We start from the raw sequence: 17051 nt of genomic DNA, 5'->3' as shown, positions 1-17051 counted from the left end.
CTTTTTGAGGTCAATTACATTTCGGGTTTAGATTTTCTTTTTGTACATTAAATGCACAATGCATTATGTGGGTTAAATGCTGTAACAACACAGAATAAAACAATGAATACAAGCCCAATGATAGTAGTGGCTGCCATTACTTCAAAACACTTATTAACCATCATTTATTCACATTATTTGACTTTATTAAAATATTTCAGTTACTGTGTATATTACATTTGACTTATTTCATTCCATGTCATCCTTTCATCTCTATAGAGATGCAGCCTATGTTGTCTGACAAAATCACTATTTTAGTATGAAACAACTGTTCTATCCCTCTTAATCGCGCTGTCAGACGTAAAATAAACACATCCCGGACAAGTCAGCATGCAATGGATTATGGTCATTGTAGTTAATTACCATGTTTTCTGCTATAAACTATGTGGAAAATTGTCCTGTTGGAAACTACAACTCCCTATTACATCGCACAGTAACTTGATCGCACTTGATCTGATTTATCACTACAGAAACTGTGCATTGAGCTCACACAAGAAAAAAAAACAGACAATTAGTTCAATTAATTAGTTGTTAAAAAATGAACAATAACCAACTTGTCGGTTAATGCGCAACCCTAATATACAGCGTATACCCTCCACTACACCACTGTGAGTGAGTGTGTGTATGTGTGCGTGTGATATCTTCTCTCCTAGATAATAAAGGAGAGGTGTGAGGCCTCCTCGCTCGCTCAATTGTTGGCTCCCTGCCCCACCTTGCCTCCAGACACACACACATCACAGGAGGCCCGAGAGGATCAGCGCTCTACTTCTGGGCAGGCATGACACACCTTACTAACAGAGCCTGTTTCCCACTCACAGCCAATGGGTGGCAATATTTATTACTCTTGTATTACCTAGCAGTCACTCTCCTGGCTGTCAGGGCTCTTTTATATTAGCTGACTCTGATTTGGCAGTCACTCTCCTGGCTGTCAGGGCTCTTTTATATTAGCTGACTCTGATTTGGCAGTCACTCTCCTGGCTGTTAGGGCTCTGTTATATTAGCTGACTCTGATCTGGCAGTCACTCTCCTGGCTGTCAGGGCTCTTTTATATTAGCTGACTCTGATTTGGCAGTCACTCTCCTGGCTGTCAGGGCTCTGTTATATTAGCTGACTCTCTCTATGGCACTCAGTCTTCTCTTTGGCACCCAGTCTCAATGGCACCCAGTCTTCTCTCTATGGCATCCAGTCTTCTCTGTATGTCATTCAGTCTTCTCTCTGTGGCCCCCAGTCTCTCAATGGCACCCAGTCTTCTCTCTATGGCATCCAGTCTTCTCTGTATGTCATTCAGTCTTCTCTCTGTGGCCCCCAGTCTCTCAATGGCACCCAGTCTCTCTATGGCATCCAGTCTTCTCTCTATGGCATCCAGTCTTCTCTTTGGCACCCAGTCTCAATGGCACCCAGTCTTCTCTCTATGCCACCCAGTCTTCTCTCTATGGCACCCAGTCCCTCTCTATGGCACCCAATCTCTCTCTAGGGCACACAGTCACTCTCTATGGCACCCCTTTTCTCTCTATGGCAACCAGTCTTCTCTCTATGGCACCCAGTCTCTCTATGGCATCCAGTCTTCTCTCTATGGCACCCAGTCTCTCTCTATGCCACCCAGTCTCTCTCTATGGCACACAGTCTCTCTCTATGCCACCCAGTCTTCTCTCTATGGCATCCAGTCTTCTCTGTATGTCATTCAGTCTTCTCTCTGTGGCCCCCAGTCTCTCTATGGCATCCATTCTTCTCTCTATGGCACCCAGTCTTCTCTCTATGGCATCCAGTCTTCTCTGTATGGCACCCAGTCTCTCTCTATGCCACACAGTCTCTCTCTATGGAACCCAGTCTCTTTCTATGGTACCCAGTCTTTCCTATGACACCCAGTCTCTCTCTATGGCACCCAGTCTCTCTCTATGGCATCCAGTCTTTTCTATGGCACACAGTCTCTCTCTATGGCTCACAGTGTCTCTCTATCACTCACAGTCTCTCTCTATGGCACTCAGTCTCTCTCTGGCACACATTCTCTCTCTATGGCACCCAGTCTTCTCTCTATGGCATCCAGTCTTCTCTGTATGTCATTCAGTCTTCTCTATGTGGCCCCCAGTCTCTCTGTATGGCACCCAGTCTTATCTCTATGGCATCCAGTCTCTCTCTATGGCATCCAGTCTCTCTCTATGGTACACAGTCTCTCTCTATGGCACCCAGTCTTCTCTCTATGGCATCCAGTCTTCTCTGTATATCATTCAGTCTTCGTTCTGTGGCCCCCAGTCTCTCTATGGCATCCAGTCTGCTCTATGGCACCCAGTCTTCTCTTTGGCACCCAGTCTCTCTATGGCACCCAGTCTTCTCTCTATGGTATCCAGTCTTCTCTCTATGGCACACAGTCTCTCTCTATGGCACACAGTCTCTCTCTATGGCACCCAGTCTTCTCTTTGGCACACAGTCTCTCTCTATGGAACCCAGTCTCTCTCTATGGTACCCAGTCTTTCCTCTGACACCCAGTCTCTCTCTATGGCACCCAGTCTCTCTCTATGGCTCACAGTCTCTCTCTATCACTCACAGTCTCTCTCTATGGCACACAGTCTCTCTCTGACACACATTCTCTCTATGGCACACAGTCTCTCACTATGGGGCAGTCTTTTGAAGATAGATCTCACAAGACATATTTAACTCATGTAAATCCACCCCTAGTCAGTCTGCTCTGGGGGCATGGAGAGACCCTCTCTCTATGACCTTCTAGTCAGTCTGCCCTGGGGGCAGGGAGAGACCTTCCCACCGTGACCTTCTAGTCAATCAGGCCCCAGGGCAGGAAGAGACAGGCTGCTCTGTGGGAACCTAACAGCAGCTTAAATGTCTGAGAAGAGAAAAAGAGGAGTGATTCTGCTTCATAGACAGACAGCGGTGAGGAAATGTGTTTGTCTGTGCTGATGTTTTTACTACTGTGTCTGTAGTGATGGGTTTACTACTTTTACTACGTCTGAGCCTGGAGCTGTTCCTACAGACATTAAAGAGTAGAGCAGCTCTGTTAACATGCCCTAAACATAGGGAATGACTTCTCTGATGCTACAGCCATCTAGCCTGGCGACTCAAACAAAATACTTTCACTGCTCTGTCATTCACCACATGTTTTAGTCTGACACTGCCATCATTGAAGTTGTTTGTGGTGATGAGGGGTGTTGCACAAAACAATCATCTCCAATCAATCAGAGTGTCAAAGCTAATGATGAATTTACTCACGTGTGTTCTGGTTCTGGCTCAACCCATTGGTTTCTGGTCCAATCAGATGGCCATGAATGTGTTCGCATTCAGTGAAGGGCCAGGTACTCAGATCCAGACTCATTGCGGAAAAGAAACTTAACGTCCTTGGGCGTGGCCTAGTCATCAGCCATCAGGAATATGTTCAGCTCCTTTTGTTACTATCCCACTCTTTTATTCATCGTATGAACAAAACAGTTCATACAAGGGGATAAGTTATGGTGACTGTTTTCATTGGTCAATTTTTTTCAATAACTATCACAGCTGATATGATATGGCAACACCTCTCTTGGTATTGATTGATTTCATTGATTTGACCATTTAAAAAAAAGTACATTCAGTACTTACATACATTTAGAAAACGATCAAGGATAATACAATCAAATCACTGACTTATTTCTGTTGTGTAGTCTATCCTTGTTAGTGCATGTCAGGTACACAAATACTCTCTGTAGTGTAAATGTTTATATACAGCCGAGGTATTATCCTCTCGTAGGAGACATGCTGTCTCCTCTCTCCTCCAGCCTCGTGCCACTTAGCTCCTCAGACCCTCTCATGATCATAATATATTATTAGTCTGATCCCCTTACTTCTTTCTCTCCTTTTTTCTTTCTCCTTCTTTGTTTTAATCCTCTGCAGCAGCAACTCTGCCAGGGATAGAGGGAGTGAGAGAGAGAGTGCGAGCGGTAGAGAGAGGGAGAGATATTTGCTTAACCAAATCCTCTAAAAAGGCACCCCCTTCTTTGATCCTCTCCCAAATTTACTGCGTCCGCTTTCATTTGGTCATCTGTCAGTTGGCTGTGCTGCATAGAATGAGAGGAAGCAGACACAGAGAAACAGAGACAATAGTCCATGTCTTACTCCTCTCTCTCTCTCTCGCGTGCTATTTTTCCCTGTCACTTTTACTCTCTTACTCCCTCTCGTTTCTTTCCCTTACTCCCTCTCGTTTCTTTCCCTTACTCCCTCTATCTCTCTCACGTCCTCATCCCAGTTGAAGTCATGCTGGCACTGGCAGGTGTCTCTTTCAACGTCAGAGATTTGGATGGCACGTCTGTAACTCTGTATGTGTAGGTTAGTGTTCTCAAGAGCTCACGTCTTTGATGGCATGCCAGTGTGAGCCAGGGTTCGCCCTCTTTGTTGGTCACTTGGAGTGCCAACAACAAATCCAAAATCAACACACTACGGTACAGACAGCATTCTTCTGTAGTATGAGAATAATACTGTAAAGTGGTTCAGTTCTATGTTCCACCAGTGAAACAACTTGATTTGTTTTGTGATGATGTCATGTTATGTCTCCATTATATCAGTGACGTCATTTCCCTAACCCCTCCTCCTATTGTATTCCAGCCAGGAGAAGGGTCATGTTAGAGCTTTCCATGGCTCAAAGATGTCATTGTAATCTCCCACAAAAGGGAGAGCTCCTTTTTAATCTTCCTCATCTTCATTCTCTCTCTCCGCTCCTCTACCCCTCCATTAGCAGGGAAATTGAGTGTTTTGCCCTTTCTCGCTCTCTCTCTCTTCTCGTCCTCCCTCTCCTCCTGCTCTGTTGTGTCATCCATTCAACAGTTCACACACATTCGCTCCTAGAATGGTCCATCCGAGTTAAAATGACACACTCTGTTCTCTCTCTGTCTTTCTCTCCCTCTACAGTGAACACCTGTCGTGCTCGTTCCCCTTCTTCCTCCACGGGGAGAGTAACGTGTGCACCAGCGTGGAGATCAACCAGCACCAGCCTGTCTACCACCTGAGTGACGAGCACCTCACCCTGGCCCAGCAGGCCTCCAGCCCCTTCCAAGGTGGGTGGAGTGGAGTGTACACACATGTGGACACATACACATGCAGATGCACACAGGCGCACGCATGCAGGCATGCAGACTCACACACACACATGTTTTTTTTTAACTTTCCGTGTGGGGACCAAACAGTTGATTCCCATTCAAAATCCTATTTTCCATAACCCCTAACCTTAACACCAAACCCCTAATCCTAACTCCTAAACGTAACCCCTAACCCTAATAGTGTTGCACGGTATACCAAAACATTGATACTTTTTTGATACTAGAACATGAAAAACGGTTCGGCCGTAGAATTTGGGTTACTTTCGGTACTTCTGTCAAATGTGTCTCACAGAACAACCCTGTCTATCAGCACAGCCAACCCCTCATTGCTAGCCTGTACTGGGAGTCTGGGCTGCATCATGTTAGCTCCCCAATCATGATGCACAGACGTTAACACACTTGAATAATGTGACACGGTATGTAGAAAGGTTGAAACTGTTCATTACTGTTCGCAAAACAATGTCCATACAGACTAGAACACTTGTAACGTAACGTCCAGCTTTGTAGGCTAACTTTCCTTGCTAGCTGACAGCTAAAGCTAACATTGTTTGTGAAAATATGCAAACCACAACGCAAAACATGCTAATTTCAAAGCTGATTGCCACCAAAAACTTTAATAATTAACTTATTCGGTCATCGTATCCTATTGAATATCCTATTGAATATGCTATTGTGGATAGGCCTAGGCTACATCTTGATTTGCCCAGTTTACTACTGAAATAAATGATTATGTAGTTATGTAGTTAGATTGGTAAAAACAAAGTCAAATTGATTGTATGATTGTATAATTGATTCATTAATCTGTAGATGGCTGTCTCAAAACAATTGCAAATGTAATGATGTTGAACTCAAAGATGCCCAATGATTGAACAGAGCAGTAGCTGAGTTTATCTCTCTGGATAAAGTGGCATTCAGTGACTTTGGCTAATATGCCTTCTTTATTTGCCGTGGTAGCGTTTTGGTATCGAGTATCGTGATGGTATCGAGTAATGTGATGCTAAACTGTGTATCGGTTTCTGGTATCATGACAACACTAAACCCTAATTGTAAGCCTTCTGGCAAAATGTCTCCAATTATTACTATCCTTGTGAGGACTTCTGGTCTCCACAAGGATAATAAAACCAAAACACACACACACACACACACACACACACACACACACACACACACACACTGCTCTGTTCTCTCTACTCTCTGTCGTGTATCTAATAGAAGACAAGGGTAATCCTCAGGTATTAAGAACAGGCCCCTCTTCTCTTCTCCTCTCCTCCGCTCCGCCTCGCTTCATCAAACAGCCTGACAGTAATGATGTGCCACCAGCAGCCCTCACACACCTCTCTCTGTCCCTCCCCCCTCTTTCCCCTTCTTCTGGCTTTTCCCTGTCCTTTTCCAACTCCTCCTCACGTACCCTTCCCAAATACCTCCACCTCTCCCCTGCCACCACCACCTCCCATTCTACTTCTCTTCTTGTTCTCCCTCCACCTTCCTCAACCTCTTCTCCCTCCCTCCTTCTAGCCCTCAGAGGGCTGTCCCCACTAGCTGAGCTCTGCTGCTATAGACATCTGTACAATTAGCGGGGCCCAACGCAGCAGCAAAGACGACGCCAGGCAGCGTGTAGAACACAGACACACAGAGAAGTGGGAGAGACTACAGCGCAACAAAAGAGATCCCAACAAAAGAAAGAGAGTGAGAGAGGCTCCCTCACTACAGAGGAGAAGGAGGGGGAGGGAAGCTTGAAGAAGCGATCATTACACCAGGCACAAGGGCTTTGCCTTAGGTTAGGGAACAAAATGCCACCTCCGCTCTTCTCTTCCTCTCAACTCCTCTCTCTCAGTTAGACTCTGAGTAATTCCTCAGCCCCCCTGCATCCCCTCTCCACCCACCTAATAATGGTGATCACTTTGTCCATTCTCTGATCTGACTGGAGCGCAGCGGCATTGCGGCACAGGGAAAACTAGTTGTGCAGAGCCTGTGGTTTAGCGGTAGGCCTAACGCTCCCAGCCAGTCACATATACTCAACTCCCCGCCGCAGACCAGGTTTACTCCCCGTAGCCACCCTTCCTACTGTTTTCCCACTTGCCTGTCTCCCCTTCTGTTTCCAGCTGTCTGAATAAAGTGTATAAATGAAATATTCTAATTTTCTTATATTAAAGCCTGCTGGTCTATATAATCAATGGCAGGTTATTGAACGTAATTCCAGTAATGGTAGAGAGGGATTGTTTTTTTGCATGGCAGGTCGATAGATAGATAGATAGATAGATAGATAGATAGATAGATAGATAGATAGATAGATAGATAGATAGATAGATAGATAGATAGATAGATAGATAGATAGATAGATAGATAGATAGATAGATAGATAGATAGATAGATAGATAGATAGATAGATAGATAGATAGATAGATAGATAGATAGATCTACACAGCACAGCATAGCACAATGGCAATTCTAGGTCTTGTGGCATATTTTGGTTAAACTATCCCCAATTCAATGGAATTGCAACCCTCTGCATGCACAGTGCATTCTTTCATCACATGTACAGTGCACTCTTCCATCACATGTACAGCTTATTCTCAAGATCTTGCACACTAATGAGATGCTATTGAGCCCACACTATTACACTGTCTGAGCCTAGGACTACATGTTTTCTGGTAAGTTTTGATTACAATACTGGGTGGGGTGAATATATTTTATATGACATACATGATTTTTTGTTAACTAGTAAATAGTAGCCTACAGCAAAGTGTTTTAAATAATTTCAAACTTTTTAATTTCTGCTAGTTAGTTTTTGCTACCATGTGGGTTTTTATCTTGCTTGAACCTGCTAACTGAGGAGTGTTAATTCACCTGTTTCCGTACATGTTTCCTTTTAAAACATGTATCTTACAAAGCAGTTGTTTAATCTAACTGCTTAACTATTTGTCTGTACATGGAATTGTATTTTTATTTATTTTACAATTTTGTTTCGAATCTTTACAGGAAAATGCCACGGGCACTATCTGATGTGTGTAGACATTTCACTACAGCTAATGTAGAAGGAAAAGCTGTGTACATTTGCAAATACTGTTCCAAATCAGATGTGAAGAATGCAACAGAGATGTAGGAATCATCTGGCCAAGTGCATAAAGTTCCCTCAGCGCTCACAACAAGCAACCTCTGACAAAAGTCCCTCTCCTTCTATTTGAGGTGAAAATGATTAATCAGACACCTTATCGATAGCAACAGCTCATGGTCCTCCTGGAATCAGAAGGTTTTTTGACTCAATGGAGGAACGTAGTCAGAGAAATACTGATGAATGTCTTGCTCGAGTTGTGTATGCAACTGGTTCACCTCTGATGCTCACAGGCCATGTGTATTGGAAGAGATTTGTGAATGTTCTTTGCCCAGCTGACACCCCTCCAACCAGACATGCTTTATCTACTCATTTGCTGGATGCAGAGTTCAAGTGAAGATCAAGCAAATCAAAGAGAAAGCAGACTGTATTGCAATCAACTCTGATGGTTGGTCGAATGTTCGTGGGAAAGGAATAATTAACTACATCATCGCCACCCCTCAACCAGTATTCTACAAGAGCACAGACACAAGGGACAACAGACACACCGGTCTCTACATTGCAGATGAGCTGAAGGCAGTCATCAATGACCTTGGACAACAGAAGTTATTTTCACTGGTGACAGACAATGCTGCAAACATGAAGGATGCTTGGTCTAAAGTGGAGTCCTACCCTCACATCACACCCATTGGCTGTGCTGCTCATGCATTGAATCTGCTCCTCAAGGACATCATGGCACTGAAAACAATGGAGACACTCTACAAGAGAGCCAAGGAAATGGTTAGGTATGTGTAGGTTTATCAAGTAACAGTAGCAATCTACCTCACCAAGCAAGGTCAGAAGAAATAGAGCTCCACATTGAAGCTGCCCAGCAACACCCGTTGGGGTGTTGTTGTCATCATGTGACAGTTCCCTGGAGGGGAAGGAGTCCCTTCAAGAAATGGCCATATCACAGTCTGCCGAATGGACAGCCCCATCAAGAGGATCCTCCTGGATGGTGTATTTTGGGAGAGAGTGGTAAGCAGCCTGAAACTCCTGAAACCTATAGCAGTAGCCATTGCACGGATTGAGGGAGACAATGCCATCCTGTCTGATGTTCAGACTCTGCTTGCAGATGTAAGAGAAGAAATCTGTACTGCCCTGCCCACTTCACTGTTGCTCCAAGCAGATGAAACTGCAGTTCTGAAATACATCAAAAAGCGTGAAGACTTCTGCCTGAAACCCATACACGCCGCAGCATACATGTTGGACCCCAAGTATGCTGTTAAGAGCATCCTGTCTGGTGCAGAGATCAACAAGGCCTATGGTGTCATCACTACCTTGTCTCGCCACCTTGGCCTGGATGAGGGCAAGGTTCTTGGCAGTCTGGCGAAGTACACTTCCAAGCATGTGCTTTGGGATGGAGATGCAATATGGTAGTCGTGCCAACATATCTCATCAGCCACCTGGCGGAAGGGACTTTGTGGATCTGAGGCTCTTTCCCCCGTTGCCTCCATCATCCTCCAAATCCCACCAACATCAGCCGCCTCAGAGCGCAACTGGTCCTTGTTTGGGAACACACACACCAAAGCATGCAACAGGCTGACCAAAAGAAGCGTTGACAAATTGTTGGCCATCCTGGCAAATTTGAGGCTTTTTGAGCTTGACAATGAGCCATCCTCAACAAGGTTGGAAAGTGACACTGAAGATGAGGCCTCAGAGTCTGATGTTCAAGAGGTGGACATTGAGGAGGTCCAGGGAGAAGACATGGAAGCCTGAGAGGAAGATAACCAAAGCGTTAGTTTCTAGACTATAATTTTACAGATATATATTGAAAACGTTTTTGGGAGATGCGATGTATCACTGGGGATCATTCAATATTCCCTTTCTTTTGTTGTTCAGTGAAATCATCTCATGTGAAGAGTCAACTCATTTAATTAAAGTTAAATTCGTAACAAATGTTTTTTTTAAATTATATTGGAAGGATTAAATAATTTGCGTTTTTATCTCCAAAGCCCCATATACTACCCACCACTGCGACCTCTATGCTCTCGTTGTCTTTACTAGGTAAAGCCCCGCCTTATCTCAGCTCACTGGTCTCCATAGCAACACCCACCCGTTGCACTCGCTCTAGCAGGTATATTGCACTGGTCATCCCCAAAGCCAACACTTCCTTTAGCCGCCTTTTCTGCCAGTGCTCTGCTGCCAATGACTGGAACAAATTGCAAAAATCTCTGAAGCTCTAGTCTTATATATCCCTCTCTAACTTCAAGCATCAGCTGTCAGAGCAGCTTACCGATCACTGTACCTGTACACAACCAATCTGTAAATAGCACACCCGACTACTTCATCCCCATATTATTACTTAACCTCTTGCTCTTTTGCACCCCAGTATCTCTACTTGCACATCATCATCTGCACATATATCACCTTTGTATTAAAGTTGTAATTATGTTTCGCCTCTATGGCCTATTTATTGCCTTACCTCCCTACTCTTCTACATTTGCACACACTGTACATAGATCTTTCTGTTTTTCTTTTCGTCCACAAGGTGTATTTTTATCAGTTTTTAAAATCTGATTCTACTGCTTGCATCAGTTACCTGATGTGGAATTTAGTTCCATGTAGTCATGACTCTATGTAGTACTGTGCACTCCCATAGTCTGTTCTTGACTTGGGGATTGTGAAGAGACCTTTAGTGGCATGTCTTCTGGGGTTTGCATGGCTGTGTGCTAGTAGTTAAAACAGACATCTCGATACATTCAGCATGTCAACACTTATTATAAAAACAAGTAGTGATGAAGTCAATCTTTCCTCCACTTTGAGCCATGAGAGATTTGCATGCATATTATTAATGTTAGCTCTCTTTGTACATTTAAGGGCCAACCATGCTGCCCTGATATGAGCCAATTGCAATTTTCAGAGGTCTCTCTTTGTGGCACCTGACCACATGACTGAACAGTAGTACAGGTGCGACAAAACTAGATCATGTAGGACCTGCCTTGTTGATAGTGTTGTTAAAAAAAGCAGAGCAGCGCTTTATTATGGACAGAATTCTCCCCATTTTAGCTATTGTTGTATCAACATGTTTTGGGTTAGTCCAAGCAGTTTAGTCACCTCAACTTGCTCAATTTCCAAATTATTTATTACAAGATTTAGTTGAGGTTTAGGGTTTAGTAAATTATTTGTCCCAAATACAAATGCTTTTAGTTTGATAAATTTAGATCTAACTTGCCACCCATTCTGAAGCTAACTGGAGCTCTTTGTTAAGTGTTGCAGTGATTTCACTCACTGTAGTAGCTGACATGTATAGTGTTAAGTCACCCTCATGCAGAGACACACTTGCTTTACTTATGTCATTAGTAAATATTGAAAAAAGTAAGGTGCTTAGACAGCTGCCTTGAGGAATTCCTGATTCTACCTGAATTATGTTGGAGAGGCTTCCATTAAAGAACACCCTCTGTGTTCTGTTAGACAACTTTTTATACACAATATAGCAGGGGGTGTAAAGCCATAACACATAAGTTGTTCCATCAGCAGACTACGATCGATAATGTGAAAAGCCACACTGAGGTCTAACAAAACAGCTCCCACAATCTTTTTATAATCAATTTCTCTCAGCCGATCATCAGTCATTTGTGTAAGTGCTGTGCTTGTTGAATGTCCTTCCCTTTAAGCGTGCTGAAAGTCTGTTGTCAATATGTTTCCAGTAAAATAGCCTTGTATCTGGTCAAACATTTTTTTTCAAAAAAGTTTACTTAGGGTTGGTATCAGGCTGATTGGTTGGCTATTTGAGCCAGTAAAGGCGGCTTTACTATTCTTGGGTAGCGGAATTACTTTGGCTTCTCTCCAGGCCTGAGGGCACACACTTTACAGTAGGCTTAGATTGAAGATATGGCAAATAGGAGTGGCGATATAATCCGCTATTATACTTAGTGATTTTCCATCCAAGTTGTCAGACCCCTGTGGCTTGTCAGACAACAATAATTGTTTTACTTCTTCCGCGCTCACTTTACGGAATTCAAAATTACAGTGCTTGTCTTTCATAATTGGATCAGTTATACTTGGATGTGTATGCTAGCTCAGGGTTAGGTCAAGTCTATCAGATAGTGGACCAGACCCTTAGCTACTGTACTGTACTGCCTCTGCTCTTTTACCAATATAGCAACCTGTCCATAGCATGTATGGGGACCTGAGGTGGCAGACTGAAAGACATGCTGCTCTATGTGTTTGATTCCATATTGCACAGGCAAATGGATCAATGGTTTAATGTGGAGTCAATTGTCCTCTGGTCATCAAAGATGTTTATCTTCAATTAAATACAGTGTTTAATGCACTTTGGTGGGACCACTGATGTGACCAGTACTGTATGTCAGAGCACTCCCCATCTTCCAATGGGTAATGTTGTGTGTTTGACATCAGTACAAACCAAAGGCTGAATTCCTAGGGTGTGTGCAAGTGTGTGTTCTAGCCACGAGTTGTGTCTGTTTTAGCAGATTGAGCGTAGCGGCAGATATGGGCTGATGTGTGCTAGTCTCCCTCCCTCTCTCCCCCACCACTCACCTCTGACAGGCTTGGTTTAGTGTGCGGTAGAGCGCTCCAGCCTCTTCAGGATATGACCTCATAAAACAGCGCAGAGTGAATGTAATGAACTCTCAGCCCATTTAACTGATCTGAGCATATTTGACATGTCTTCAGGGAGATGGAGACAGAGAGAGAAGGGGAGATGGGAGGGAGGGAGTGAGGGAAGGAGGTAGGGAGGGAGTGAGGGTGGGATAAAGGAAACATTTCCATAATTGTGTTGGATTTGATCTTTTTCCCCTGCGTTGCTAGATATTTTTTATTTAGTTCCAAATAGAAATGCGCACACAAAGAGAAAGGGTATGTAGTAATCATATCAACAGGAATTAAATTCAAACTCTCTCTGTGATGTGTAGTGCTTGTGTTTCTGCAATGCAAATGACCTTAGATTCTCCTCAATAGTCAATCCATTTCTGCTGAAGCAGTTGTTGGATGTTAGAATGAATGAAGTCCTGGAGTCATGGCTGTATTGTGTGATCTGGAGTGGACCCCATAGAACATCAGAGGTGTGTATGAGTCAGTTAGTCAGTCAGTCTGTCTGTTTCCTGTTGTATTCTCTGAGGAAACTGTATGTTCACTCAATTGTCTGGTGAGGTCACCATCCACTTGCTACTTACTATGTCCCCTCCACCCAATCTCAGTGTGGTGGGAAATTAATATAGATTGACCAGCCTTTTTATAAGGTCCTGACCTTGAGTGGCTTGTGTTTAGCTGGCCAGCACCCTGTGTTCTAGATGTTCTCTTCCTCTAATACGCTGTGTTCCCTGTGAGATTGCCTTCTCTTCCCCTCCTCCCTCACGCCCACCAGCCAGCCCCTGTTATGTGGCGAAGGAGGAGAGATGATGAATCCCTGTCTATCTGACTGTCTGTCTGTCTGTCTGTCTGTCTGTCTGTCTGTCTGTCTGTCTGTCTGTCTGTCTGTCTGTCTGTCTTACCCTTTCTCTTTCTCTCTCCATTTCTCTTTCTCCCCTTCTCCCTCTCTTCTGGAAACTCCATACTGTCCAGCCAGTGAGCCACTAGGCCAGATCAATACTCACAGGGACAGGGCCAAACATTACAACAGCGATTCTCAAGTGGTGGGTTGCGGGTGTCTGAGTAAAAAAATGATAATACTCCAGTCTGAACTTAAACTTCTAAACAACCAAGTAGAAAGTATTAAAAATGATGAAATAATTGAATCTCTGAACTATTTTTCTTCAATCCCCGTCTTTTCAATATAGAGCTTTTAGCCAGTGCTTTTAGAGCTTGTTAACATTCTTCATCAAGAATATGGTCGAAATTGAATTATTTGAAATTATTTCCATAGTTGCTTCAGTTAATATCAATATAGCATTCAAATTTGTTTTTAAAATGGCATTTTGGCTTCTTTTCTTTCCACAATGCGAATATTGGGTGGCAACTGAAAACGTGCTTTAATTTGGGACAAAACTAGTTGACAACCACTGCACTACAGTAATGAGCACAACTGGAAGTAATGATCCCCAAACATTCTCCGTTTATGCTTCCTTCTCTGTTAATTATTATCCTAAACTGTGAGGGGGTTGTCCACTCTTTGGTGTCTAGCCCGGATTACTGAAAAAGTACTTTGTGACAACTGCTACTGCAAAAAGGCTTTATTTACATGTGATTGATTGATACCTGGGGCAGCAGGTAGCCTAGTGGTTAGAGCATTGGATTAGTAACCGGAAGGTTGTAAGATCAAATCCCCGAGCTGACAAGGTCAAATTCTGTCATTCTGCCCCTGAACAAGGCAGTTAACCCACTGTTCCTAGGCTGTCATTGAAAATAAGAATTTGTTCTCAAATCAAATCAAATCAAATTTATTTATATAGCCCTTCGTACATCAGCTGATATCTCAAAGTGCTGTACAGAAACCCAGCCTAAAACCCCAAACAGCAAGCAATGCAGGTGTAGAAGCACGGTGGCTAGGAAAAACTCCCTAGAAAGGCCAAAACCTAGGAAGAAACCTAGAGAGGAACCAGGCTATGTGGGGTGGCCAGTCCTCTTCTGGCTGTGCCGGGTGGAGATTATAACAGAACATGGCCAAGATGTTCAAATGTTCATAAATGACCAGCATGGTCGAATAATAATAAGGCAGAACAGTTGAAACTGGAGCAGCAGCACAGTCAGGTGGAAGTTGAAACTGGAGCAGCAGCATGGCCAGGTGGACTGAGGACAGCAAGGAGTCATCATGTCAGGTAGTCCTGGGGCATGGTCCTAGGGCTCAGGTCCTCTGAGAGAGAGAAAGAAAGAGAGAAGGAGAGAATTAGAGAACGCACACTTAGATTCACACAGGACACCAAATAGGACAGGAGAAGTACTCCAGATATAACAAACTGACCCCAGCCCCCGACACAAACTACTGCAGCATAAATACTGGAGGCTGAGACAGGAGGGGTCAGGAGACACTGTGGCCCCATCCGAGGACACCCCGGACAGGGCCAAACAGGAAGGATATAACCCCACCCACTTTGCCAAAGCACAGCCCCCACACCACGAGAGGGATATCTTCAACCACCAACTTACCATCCTGAGACAAGGCTGAGTATAGCCCACAAAGATCTCCGCCACGGCACAACCCAAGGGGGGCGCCAACCCAGACAGGATGACCACAACAGTGAATCAACCCACTCAGGTGACGCACCCCCTCCAGGGACGGCATGAGAGAGCCCCAGCAAGCCAGTGACTCAGCCCCTGTAATAGGGTTAGAGGCAGAGAATCCCAGTGGAAAGAGGGGAACCGGCCAGGCAGAGACAGCAAGGGCGGTTCGTTGCTCCAGAGCCTTTCCGTTCACCTTCCCACTCCTGGGCCAGACTACACTCAATCATATGACCCACTGAAGAGATGAGTCTTCAGTAAAGACTTAAAGGTTGAGACCGAGTTTGCGTCTCTGACATGGGTAGGCAGACCGTTCCATAAAAATTGAGCTCTATAGGAGAAAGCCCTGCCTCCAGCTGTTTGCTTAGAAATTCTAGGGACAATTAGGAGGCCTGCGTCTTGTGACCGTAGCGTACGTGTAGGTATGTACGGCAGGACCAAATCAGAGAGATAGGTAGGAGCAAGCCCATGTAATGCTTTGTAGGTTAGCAGTAAAACCTTGAAATCAGCCCTTGCTTTGACAGGAAGCCAGTGTAGAGAGGCTAGCACTGGTGTAATATGATCAAATTTTTTGGTTCTAGTCAGGATTCTAGCAGTCGTATTTAGCACTAACTGAAGTTTATTTAGTGCTTTATCCGGGTAGCCGGAAAATAGAGCATTGCAGTAGTCTAACCTAGAAGTGACAAAAGCATGGATTAATTTTTCTGCATCATTTTTGGACAGAAAGTTTCTGATTTTTGCAATGTTACGTAGATGGAAAAAAAGCTGTCCTCGAAATGGTCTTGATATGTTCTTCAAAAGAGAGCTCAGGGTCCAGAGTAACGCCGAGGTCCTTCACAGTTTTATTTGAGACGACTGTACAACCATTAAGATTAATTGTCAGATTCAACAGAAGATCTCTTTGTTTCTTGGGACATAGAACAAGCATCTCTGTTTTGTCCGAGTTTAATAGTAGAGAGTTTGCAGCCATCCACTTCCTTATGTCTGAAACACATGCTTCTAGCGAGGGCAATTTTGGGGCTTCACCATGTTTCATTGAAATGTACAGCTGTGTGTCATCCGCATAGCAGTGAAAGTTTACATTATGTTTTCGAATAACATCCCCAAGAGGTAAAATATATAGTGAAAACAATAGTGGTCCTAAAACGGAACCTTGAGGAACACCGAAATTTACAGTTGATTTGTCAGAGGACAAACCATTCACAGAGACAAACTGATATCTTTCCGACAGATAAGATCTAAACCAGGCCAGAACATGTCCGTGTAGACCAATTTGGGTTTCCAATCTCTCCAAAAGAATGTGGTGATCGATGGTATCAAAAGCAGCACTAAGGTCTAGGAGCACGAGGACAGATGCAGAGCCTCGGTCCGATGCCATTAAAATGTCATTTACCACCTTCACAAGTGCCGTCTCAGTGCTATGATGGGGTCTAAAACCAGACTGAAGCATTTCGTATACATTGTTTGTCTTCAGGAAGGCAGTGAGTTGCTGAGCAACAGCCTTCTCTAAAATTTTTGAGAGGAATGGAAGATTCGATATAGGCCGATAGTTTTTTATATTTTCTGGGTCAAGGTTTGGCTTTTTCAAGAGAGGCTTTATTACTGCCACTTTTAGTGAAGTTAACTGACTTGCCTAGTTAAATAAAATACAGTGTAGGTTCCCTGTGAGACAGTGTAGGTGTCTGCTTGGTCAGAATGCTGTCGGCTCTATCACTCCCTATCCTGTT

At 44.0% G+C, this 17051-nt stretch overlaps 1 protein-coding gene across 2 annotated transcripts in view; it reads left to right on the top strand.

Moving 5' to 3' along the window:
* med13a (mediator complex subunit 13a) overlaps positions 1 to 17051 on the top strand; it is a 116178-nt gene that overhangs the window by 62570 nt on the left and 36557 nt on the right. For both annotated transcript variants that reach the window (XM_042326826.1, XM_042326825.1), the window contains exon 4: positions 4927 to 5072. In XM_042326826.1, coding sequence (XP_042182760.1) covers positions 4927 to 5072 — 146 coding nt within the window. The remainder of the gene's footprint in view (positions 1 to 4926; positions 5073 to 17051) is intronic.

Source organism: Oncorhynchus tshawytscha, linkage group LG09 (assembly GCF_018296145.1).
Source record: "Oncorhynchus tshawytscha isolate Ot180627B linkage group LG09, Otsh_v2.0, whole genome shotgun sequence".
NCBI classification, from domain to species: Eukaryota; Metazoa; Chordata; class Actinopteri; order Salmoniformes; family Salmonidae; genus Oncorhynchus; species Oncorhynchus tshawytscha.
Note: the sequence above shows the minus strand (reverse complement) of the source record. Positions and strands in the feature narration are given on the sequence as shown.